We start from the raw sequence: 9,646 nt of genomic DNA, 5'->3' as shown, positions 1-9,646 counted from the left end.
GATCCTGAGGCTAGGTCCACAGAGGCACCACAGTGGCAGTGTTTTCTCTGCCCTCTTCACTCTGGGCCCCCCAGGCCCAGTGACAGGAGACTGCCCTCCCCTCCCTTTGCCCCCTGATGAGATTTGGGGCTCCTAAGAAGCCCTAGCCCCTTTTGTGTGGCCGGGCCACCTTCAAACGTCATGACTAAGCACCATAGGCTCACAAGGACCCAGGCCCACTTCCCCCAGAAATGCCAAACTGGCTGTGCCCTCCCCATTCCTGGACCCTGATCCCACCCTTGGTACTTGGACAATGCACCAACCACTGTCTTCCCGTCACGGCAGCCCCAGCTGGAGGGTGGACGACTTCACGGGGTCCCTGTCGCCCCATCCCTCCATTCTATTACCACGACCTCCTCCCTCTTCTTCTCCTCTCCCCCTCTGCCTACCCACTGCCTCTGCTTCAAGATCTGCCAGTCACGTGCACGCTTCACCCACAGCCTTGACTATCCTCAGGGGCTTTCCCTATGGTCCTGACTCCCAACTCTGCTGCCCTCCAGCCCCTCCAGCTCCTCCCCAGCCCCTCCCCAGCCCTGGTCTTAAGATGGCAAAAGCCTAGGGGTGCCTGGGTGGCTCAGTCGGTTGTGCGTCCAACTGTTGATCTTGGCTCAGGTCACGATCTCACAGCCTGTGCGTTTGAGCCCCACATCAGGCTCTGTGTTGACAGCATGGAGCCTGCTTGGGATTCTCTCTCTCTCTTTTCTCTCTCTGCCCCTCCACTGCTCACGTTCTCTCTCAAAACAAATAAACTTTAAAAACATATTTGAAAAAACTTGCTGGGGAGCAGTGTCGGGTGGGGGTGGAGGCTTGCATTAGCTGGATGGCACCCCCGTTTTTCTCCCTCACTGTAGAGACAGCAGAGACTCTGTGAAGTGAGTTTGAGTGTGTAGCAAGCCTATCCTCTGCCTCCCACACTCAGGATCAGCTACATAATTTGTGGATCCCATTGCAAAATAAAAATGCAGGACACATTGTTCAAAAATGATTAAGGATTTCAAGATGGCAATTGCAGAGCATTGAACCAACCACCAAGCCCCCCTGAGGACAGGGGCCTGTGTGACTGCACATGCCTCACACTGGTAAGGCCAGCCCTGCCCACATCTCTTGCCAGCGGGGATGGTCTCTTTCCCCTGTCCTACCCTCAGTGGGTTTCTAGGACAGCTCCTCAGGGCCTCAGGGCCTCAGGGCCTCAGGGCCTCAGGGCAGGAGCCCAACCCCAGCCACCTCCAGAGGTCCAGGGCCTGTTCAAGCAGGGAGTGGGCACAGATTCCTGCAGCCCTCTGGGGGACCCCTCCCCACTTCCTCAGGGCTATACAACACTTACACCCTCTTCCAACCAATGCTTATTTATGGAGCCCCACCTGGCTGAGCTTGAGTGAGAGAGGACAGGTTGATGAACGAACACTCGGTCACTGCAACGCACGAGCTCAGTTTATGGCGGGATGAACCTGAACAAGAGCAAAGCCAAACGAGGATCCTGTGGGTTGAGAGAAAAATCATCACATCTGATTGGGAACGTGAATATCACAAAAGAGACGGCACGAGGATGGATTTTAGTGACCTGGAGAGGAGAGGAGAGGAGAGGAGAGGAGAGGAGAGGAGAGGAGAGGGGAGGAGAGGAGAAGGGCATTTCCAGGACAGGGTTCAGGAACAGAGGCATGGCGGCTTCTAGAACCCCAAGTCATGCAGGCTGGCTGAGGCACAGGCACGAAGGAACAGCGGACAGAGACCGGAAGGAAACCTCGGCGTCTGGCGTGGAGGCTCACAGGGCTGGTGGAGTGTCTGTGCCCCTTGCTGGAGACACTACGGGGACTTAGACGTGGTTGGTGTGTATTTGGGAGCAAAGGGAGAAGGGGGACTTCCTTTGTACTGTGCAGAGCCACACTTCTGGACAGAACAGGCTGCTCCTGCCTAGGGCTCCGGGGTCATTGTGTCCAGCCCTGGCGACCGCAGTCCGGTGGCGCTGCGGCCTGAGCCGCCTCCTGCCCTGGGCACGCCGACGGTGAGGGCCAGCAACCCCGCGGGACCCCGGGTTCCGCGCAGGGCCTGGGCCGCGCGGGGCCGGGCCTTTCCCGCCACTCGCTCCCATTGGTCCTGCGCCAGTGTTGTGTGGGGGTGGGGGTGGGGGGGTGCGGAATAGGACCCCGCACCGGAGCGGTAGGAAACCGGCTGCGCACACCCCGAAGGCACGACCGGGAGTGGGGAGGGCGCGGCTCCCAACCCAGACAGCCCTACCACGCACTTTATTTCAACTTTATATCATAGTTACTCTCAAGCATGCACACAAGTACACAGGCTGATGCAATGCTTCCCCCACGTCCCCACCGCCCGGCTGCGGCAACTGTCCGCTCCGGGGCCAGTGCTGTAGCGTCCGACGCGCCCCCAGGGCCCACCCCCGGCTGCAGGAGAGCGGGCTCCGGGGGCGCAGCACCGAGACCGGGGTGCCGACCGCGGCGCGAGGCCCCGCGGGCTGGGAGCGGGGGAGCGGGTAGGGCGGCGGGGGGCGGGGGCGGGGCAGGGGGCGGGGCGGGGGCGGGGCGGGGGGCGCTCTCCCTGGGACTTCGGGCGCGCGGGCTGGGCGCAGAGCGTCAGTCTCCGCCCTGCAGCTGGAGCGAGCCCGCCGCGCCGTCGCCGCCCGCAGCCGCCCGCAGCCGTCCGCAGCCGCCCGCAGCCCGCGCCATGCCCAACTTCGCCGGCACCTGGAAGATGCGCAGCAGCGAGAATTTCGACGAGCTCCTCAAGGCGCTGGGTAAGCCGCCGCGGTCGGTGCGCGCCTGCGAGGGCGAGCGGCCCCGAGGCGCTCCGGACCCGCGGGGGTGGGCTCCGGGACCGGCCCGGGCAGCGGGGAGTCCCCGGGGCGAGGGCGAGGGCGAGGGCGAGGGGAGCGTCCCAGGGCCACCCCGTGGGAGCTCTGGCGAGGGCAGCCCGGGAGCCGCGCGCCCCGCGGACGAGCGCTGGAGGCTGGGCGCCTTCCCCGACGGTTCGGCCTCGTCTCGTGCTGGAGCCGCGCAAGGTGGGGGGGGGATCCTCGCCGGAGTCCGGGACGGGTCAGGGCCTTTACACTGGGAGACTCGAGTTCACCGTGCTGCTCGGGAAAAGCCGCTTACCCCACCCCAACCCCCACCCCGAGCCTCAGCGTCTCATCTCGGAAATCCGGGCGAGGGTCGGGAGAGGAGTGGGTCCGTCCTGAGGTCCCTGTCTGTGGTCGGAGGGTTTGGAGAGTGCCGGGCCGGCCCTGGGACCTGAGCCCGCGGCGCGGCCCTCCGGTCCCGCGCAGGTGTGAACGCCATGCTGCGGAAAGTGGCGGTGGCGGCCGCGTCCAAGCCGCACGTGGAGATCCGCCAGGACGGGGATCAGTTCTACATCAAGACTTCCACCACGGTGCGCACCACCGAGATCAACTTCAAGGTCGGAGAAGGCTTCGAGGAGGAGACTGTGGACGGACGCAAATGCAGGGTGAGGCGCCGCAGCCGGGCGGCGTTCCGGATCCCCCCATCCCCACCCCCACCCCTACCCCCACCCCCGGGCCGCCGCAGCCTGTGGCGCGCTTTCCTTGCAGCGCGCGCACAGGCTGTTTGCAGGGAGGATTTGTGCGAGTGGGTTGCCCTGGGCTGGGGAGAGGGTCTGCCCTCACCCCGCCACGCCACCCCACCCCACCCCACCCCACCCCCGATCCGCCCCGCCCCGCCGCGCTCGCAGCCGCGCGGGAGCTGCCGGAGACCCCGGGCGGCGGCGCCCGCAGCGGGTGCGGGTGCGGGTGCGGGTGCGGGTGCGTGCCCAGGCGCTGGCGCTGCGGTGCGGAGATAGCTGCAGGGGCCGCAGGGCCGGGTTGTGCCGCCGCCACGTCTCCTGTCGCAGGTGGAGCTGCAGCGCTCGCCTCCCGCCACCCCCCCCCCCCCCGGGTCCCCGGGCCTCCCGGGGACGCTCCGGATCCAGCTTAGGCAGCTTTTTGGGCAGGCACCTCTCCCTCCGGCCCTCAGCTTGCTGTCTTAAAGGAAAGGCGGAATCCTTCCAAAAGCAAGGCAGATTCTGGCGGGAAGAAGGGCTTTCTTAATCCTCAACAGCAAGACTTTTGTATTTCTACGTATATCGGCCCCAGGGATGAACCAGCGGACTGAAGCTAGCGGTTGTACATTCCTTTTTTAGATGGGCAAAAATTGCGTATCATTAATCTCTGGAATAGAGTGGGGGGACAGATGGAAAGAAAAAATCGCCGCTGCTACCTTTTCTTTAAAAAGTCTCCCTCCTATTACAGTGTTAACAAAAAAAAAGTTGGGAGAAAGTGAGAAATTGATTTTCACCTTTCCTGAGTGTTGCCTATTTCGTCTGCAGAGTGGGACTCTCTGGGCACTGGGTTTGAGAGAAGGACCCAGAGACGCAGCCCCCAGGAGGTGACCCACGTGACAATATTTGGCCCACAGAATTGGCGCGGCCAGAAAACGATGTCCGGGGTTGGAGCTGCCAGGATCTGAGCCTCTAGTCACTGTACCGTTTGTAAAAAACAAAAGAGTGGGTAGAGGTAGTAACAGTGAAGGTCTGGGAGTCACTGGGAGACAGCCTGGCAGTCAGCAGGGCTCAGCTGGGGACATCGGTGGTGGCTACTGCCAGTGACAGTGATTCCTATAAAAACTCAAAGGCTCACGCAACAGCCTGGAAAGTTGGGGCTTTTTGTTCCCCAGATGCTAGTTAGAAAGTGAGTATGTGAAAGAGTATAGAAAGTGAGCACATTCCATATCCCCCCCCCCCCCCCCCCCCGCCCTACCCGGCTGTAGAGCATTTTGCTTTGTGCAGATACTGGGGAAACTGCAGGGCACGCCCCTTTCACCTCCCACCTCCAACATGATTCCATGTTCCTAGAGGGATGTAACCTGGAAAGTGGCACGTTTTACCCTCAGAGCCGGAGATCCCCGGGTTTATCAGAGCGATCTGAGGGCAAACAGAAAAGAAGATGTTATCCCAAAACCGTGCAGGGAGGAGCACCTGGCCTGTTCGTTCTGGGTGTGGTTATAAATATGGTGTCTCGGCAATTCTAAAATTGTATAGTTCGGATGTGAAGGTTCTTGTCCTTAATATCCCAATTGCTTGAAGGGCCAGTCCATTTTGACACAAATGAAACCCTGCATCCTCTAATTTTATTCCTGGAGATGTAAAGCATGGGTCAGTGGCATGTGAGTGTGAGTGCAGGGGTGGGATACAAGGTATATTTATACCCCATAAAATCCGTGACCAGCCCTCTGGATCTGGACTCCACAGAGTGCAGCACAGGGCTGTGTGCCCCGCTGACAGGGACCATGTGTTGCTTTTCTCCACAGCAGTGACTCTGGTGTTCATTGTTGTCTCTGCTCCTGCTGCCAAGACCGTAATTAATGTCACTAATGGTTTTCCCACCCGCAGAGTTTGGCCACTTGGGAGAATGAAAACAAGATCCACTGCACGCAAACTCTCCTCGAGGGCGACGGCCCGAAAACCTACTGGACCCGCGAGCTGGCCAACGACGAGCTCATCCTGGTGAGGCGCTTGGGCCCTAGATCGAGCCGGCAGTCCCCAGATGACGCCCACAGCGGGCCGTGAGAACGCGGTCCTCCCTCACCCAGAGGGACTCCGTTTGCCCTGGGTTAACATTGGAGCGGAAAGCTTGAGGTGACAGTTTAAGTCAGAGGAAATCATTGTTACGTGTGGGAGGAGCACAGTGCAGAGGCAGAGCAGGGCCAGAGGCGGGCTGCAGTGGCCGCACTGTGCATCCCCATGGCGACGCGGTGGCTCGCTCTGAGCCAGAGTGCTTGGGCTCTGGGAGGTCGCAGGGTGTTTCACTCTGCAAAAGAGTTGTTTTTTTTTTTTTTCCTTCCCCCTCCTCATCCCCCATTTTGCTGCCGAAGAAAGATTTCAGGAATTTTAATACGTCAGCACTGGGAGCCTTTGAGAGCATTTTTACCCCTAGACTTACTTACAAACTGCATTGGCCTTAGGGAGCCCCTGCACGTAATGCTAATTCGGGGAGTGTCCGAGTGTAAGTGTGACACAATGTGGCGGTGGGGCTTTAGAACTGGAAAAGGTGGGCTCAACTTAAAGATATTCAGATTAAAACAATTTAAACATTCCTGGCCACACAAAATGTACCTGGTGAGGCCAAGTTAGAAACCCCTGTAGTTTAATCACACACCTCCTTCTCCTTTACTTTCGGTGTTGGGGGCAAAGGAAGACAGGGAGGACAGGGCAATGCTCATGTCACTGTCTCTTTATGTTTCAGAAGAGACCAAGCTTTCCCTGAAATAACTCCACCCCCCACTGCCTCACACCCCCCCCCCCTTTGTTCTCTATCATGCAAATTGTTACCATCTCCCCTCTAAGACGGCTCCTCTGCTCCTCGGGCCCGTCTTAGCAAATGTCACCCTGTAGTCTCGGGTAAGGAGCCAGCAGAGTGGGACAGCACCCTGTGTGACCTGGGCGTGGTCCTTCCCTTCCCAAGCTGTAGAATGAGGCCTTACACTAACACGTGACCCCGGTGTCGCCCTCAGCCCTGAAATTGCATGTCGATCTTGTCTCTGCTACTTTCATCGAGGCTGCTTGAGCTGGCTTCTCCTGTCCTTCCCCCGCAACGATCCAAGTACTTTCTGCTTTTATGGAGAAGGCACTGGCTTCCTTTGCAACCTGGTTAATGCTGTTTCCAGGGAAGGAATACTTGATGGGGTTGGGGGAGCAATCTGAGGCTGACACATGGGAGTTTAGGAGAAGAAACAAAAGCGTCACCGGTACCAGAGCCAGCAAAGACCTCCAGAGTTCTGGAGCATGGCTGAGGGCCGGCCGGTTTGCTGTACAAGAAAGTGTGATTTTATTAACCTTGTAACATCCCAGCGGCCAGAGCACGGTCTGCTGGAAGGACTCCAGCACTCCCACCCCCGCCCCATTCCGCTGTGCGTCCTTCTCTGGCTCAGCCGACGACCATGAGCCTCAGAGGGAGCATGAATTCTTGGCATCTGAGACCTGAAATACGGGCTTTTGTTTCAAGGCCTGTTATCATTAATAAACCAAAATGCAGGGAGATGCTGTCTCTTTAACAAGAGGCAAATTATCCTAGTTAAGTTGAAATAAGCTTTTCCAGTGCCAACAGCAAATTGTCCCCTGGGGCTGTAAGCTGCCTTCTGTGAAACAGTATCTTCCCTCAGACCACTCCGGAACATTCTAGAGTTTCTTTCAGGAACCTTTCAGCATGGCTGCAGGCTGAGAAAGACATCCCAGATGTGATTGGAAATGTAATTTGCTTCTTGAATCATGAAGCCACTTGTTGGCCTGGGTGAGGTGTCAGATGCTAGGGTGGTCACAGCACACGGAAAGAGTCAAACCCCCAACCACTCCGTGGCCGTAGAGTTGAAAGGTCGGCACATGTAGAGGTGAATTTCGGTGGGCCCCCTGCCCTCCTTCCCCGGACAGAGAATTGTCTGCAGACAGAGGAGGTGTCAGAGCAGGGAGCACAGGACAGCTGTGCCCATGTGACCAGGAGCCCCTACTTGGAAAAGAAGTTGGTGATGGGCATTTGCTTCCTTAGTGTCACTCATAACTGGTATTTCCCTGAAATGCACATCAAGATAATGTCCTAGCACATGTTCCCTGAGAGCCATCTCACAGTCAGCTGATGGGCCCAGACCTCAAGGCCCGGGTTTATCCAGGCTCTCAGTCTCTCTGGGGCCTCAGGCCCCTCTGAGAATCTGAGAGATAGGAACCCCCCCCCCCCCCCCAAAAGTGTATGTCTGCAGACATGCCCACATCAGGTCTTCAGACTGGAGAAATTTGTTTTTTGGTTTTCTTTGTTAAAACATACTGCTTTCCCTGTTCTGACCGCTTGTGAGAGCCCAGGAGGCAGGCCTGTGAATAACTGCTACTTTGGGGGAGAGTTAAGATAAACTTAACTTATGGGTGATACCATCTCAGGGCCCAGAAGGAAAATCTCTGTCTGTGGAGCGATTTGTGCCCTCCCCATAGCAAACATAAACAAAGAGCCATAGAATTTTAGCTGGAAAGAGCCTCTGGGGTCATCTTGTTCTATTCCACCCCTCCCACTCCAAACCAGCAAAGGAGGCAGGGACGTGCGTGCCCGGCTTTCCCAGCCATGTGCTGCAGAGCGGGGTCTGGAATCCGCTGCTGCTCAGACCAGTTCTCTAGCTTGCAGGTGACTGAGTGTGGGCAGCCACTTCCTGGAAGCTTCTTTATACCCTCCAATGCTGTCCTGCCCAGCTGTCCCCCGTCTCCCCCCCGCCCCCCCACTGGCTACAGCTGTCCTGGCCCCTTGCTCTCCTGAGAAGACGGAACCACCCCTGAAACGTCCAATATGACTTCTCCCCGCTTTCAGTTTAATTTTTAAAACCAAAACATTTCTTAAGTCAGCATTCACAGGCTTCAGAAACAAAGGAAAACTGCGCACAATTCTGCTCCCCAGCTGCCTCTCTGCCAGCATGGAGCTTAAGAGAGAAAAACAGAAGAAAAAAAGACCTTGGCCGTTAGCATGAGCACATGGCACAGGAAATTGAATGTCTGTTACCAAGAGTTTTTAACAGGGCAGTAAGTGGCCTTATTAGCGATATGCTTTAAACAGTTTTTCACAGGCATCTGTTCTGATGGTTTTTCCTTTTCTGCAGACTTTTGGCGCCGATGACGTGGTCTGCACGAGGATTTACGTTCGGGAGTGAAGGTGGCCGGCTTCCTGCTGCTTTGGGGGTGGGGTGCATGTTTCCTGAGAAATGTCATAGGTCTGAGCTGCCAGTGGACCTTCCCTTACCCCATATCAACGTTAGGTGACCCCATGTTCCCTGCGACAGTGTGGTAGTGTTCCCCCCCCCCCCCCCCCACCCCGAGGCCTCTGTACCTCTGAGTCCCTGGCGCTCCGTAGTCTGGCATCGCATGGTTTGTCAGTCATTAAACTGGTTGGCCACATTTCAAGGCTTTTCCTGTCTCTGAACTGCCTCTTCAGTTTCAGCACGGCGTTACCGTGTACCTGCTGTCTTAGCACTACGTGTTCTGTGTCGTGGTTGCAGCCTCGGCCTGCCACCTAGTCCCGTGCCGGGTGCATACGGCAGGGGTGGAAGCTGGGCCCCCTCCACCTGGGTCCGGACTACAGGTCCAGGTGTGCTGGGACCTCATGGCATTGTTTTCTAATTGGATTAGTCTGTATACTGGTGGTTCCCAGCAGGAAAGGGGGAGCACATTCAAAAGGTTAATTGAGGGGAGCTCAGAATAAAGGGACTGTTTACACAGGCATCTACAAGGACAGGATGAAGGGAATCGACAAAGGACAGGGCAGCACTGAGATTGGAACTGGGGGAGCCATTACTCCCTTGCGCCTGGAACAGAGGGGTCCCAGACCAGAAGAGCTATAGCCTGGAAGGGAGACCACCATGTGGGAGCTGTGGCAGTGCACAGAAGAATGTAGTCACTGCCCAACCATGGCCCCCATGTATGGGGGTGGGGGATGGAGGGTGGAGGGTTCAGCTTGGCTTGGAGCTAGGGGGTTAAGTATCCTGACCTCCCAGCTTTCAGTCTCTGATCTGCCTATGCTACCCACTGGCCAAACACAAGTGGAGCCTAGGGGTGCTGAGGGGCTGTCCCCCCCCCTCCC

The 9,646-nt window shown here is 57.7% G+C and overlaps 1 protein-coding gene across 1 annotated transcript; it reads left to right on the top strand.

The window, feature by feature from the left end:
* The first annotated feature begins 2,653 nt into the window (after positions 1-2,653).
* On the top strand, positions 2,654-8,964 carry CRABP1 (cellular retinoic acid binding protein 1). Its single transcript, XM_058736287.1, has 4 exons — positions 2,654-2,788; positions 3,317-3,495; positions 5,434-5,547; positions 8,670-8,964. Exons 1-4 carry the CDS (start codon positions 2,719-2,721, stop codon positions 8,718-8,720), a joined length of 414 nt encoding a protein of 137 aa, XP_058592270.1. The 5' UTR covers positions 2,654-2,718; the 3' UTR covers positions 8,721-8,964.
* The last annotated feature ends 682 nt before the right edge of the window (positions 8,965-9,646 follow it).

This window comes from Neofelis nebulosa, chromosome 7, assembly GCF_028018385.1.
Source record: "Neofelis nebulosa isolate mNeoNeb1 chromosome 7, mNeoNeb1.pri, whole genome shotgun sequence".
In the NCBI taxonomy this organism is placed as follows: Eukaryota; Metazoa; Chordata; class Mammalia; order Carnivora; family Felidae; genus Neofelis; species Neofelis nebulosa.
The sequence above is the reverse complement of the archived record's forward strand: the minus strand, read 5'-3'. Positions and strand labels throughout refer to the sequence as shown.

Coding starts and splice junctions, on each gene's coding strand:
- CRABP1 (XM_058736287.1), top strand. CDS start 2,719: ATGCCCAACTTCGCCGGCACCTGGAAGATGCGCAGCAGCGAGAATTTC. Junction 2,789..3,316: donor CGAGCTCCTCAAGGCGCTGG/GTAAGCCGCCGC, acceptor GGTCCCGCGCAG/GTGTGAACGCCATGCTGCGG. Junction 5,548..8,669: donor CCAACGACGAGCTCATCCTG/GTGAGGCGCTTG, acceptor CCTTTTCTGCAG/ACTTTTGGCGCCGATGACGT.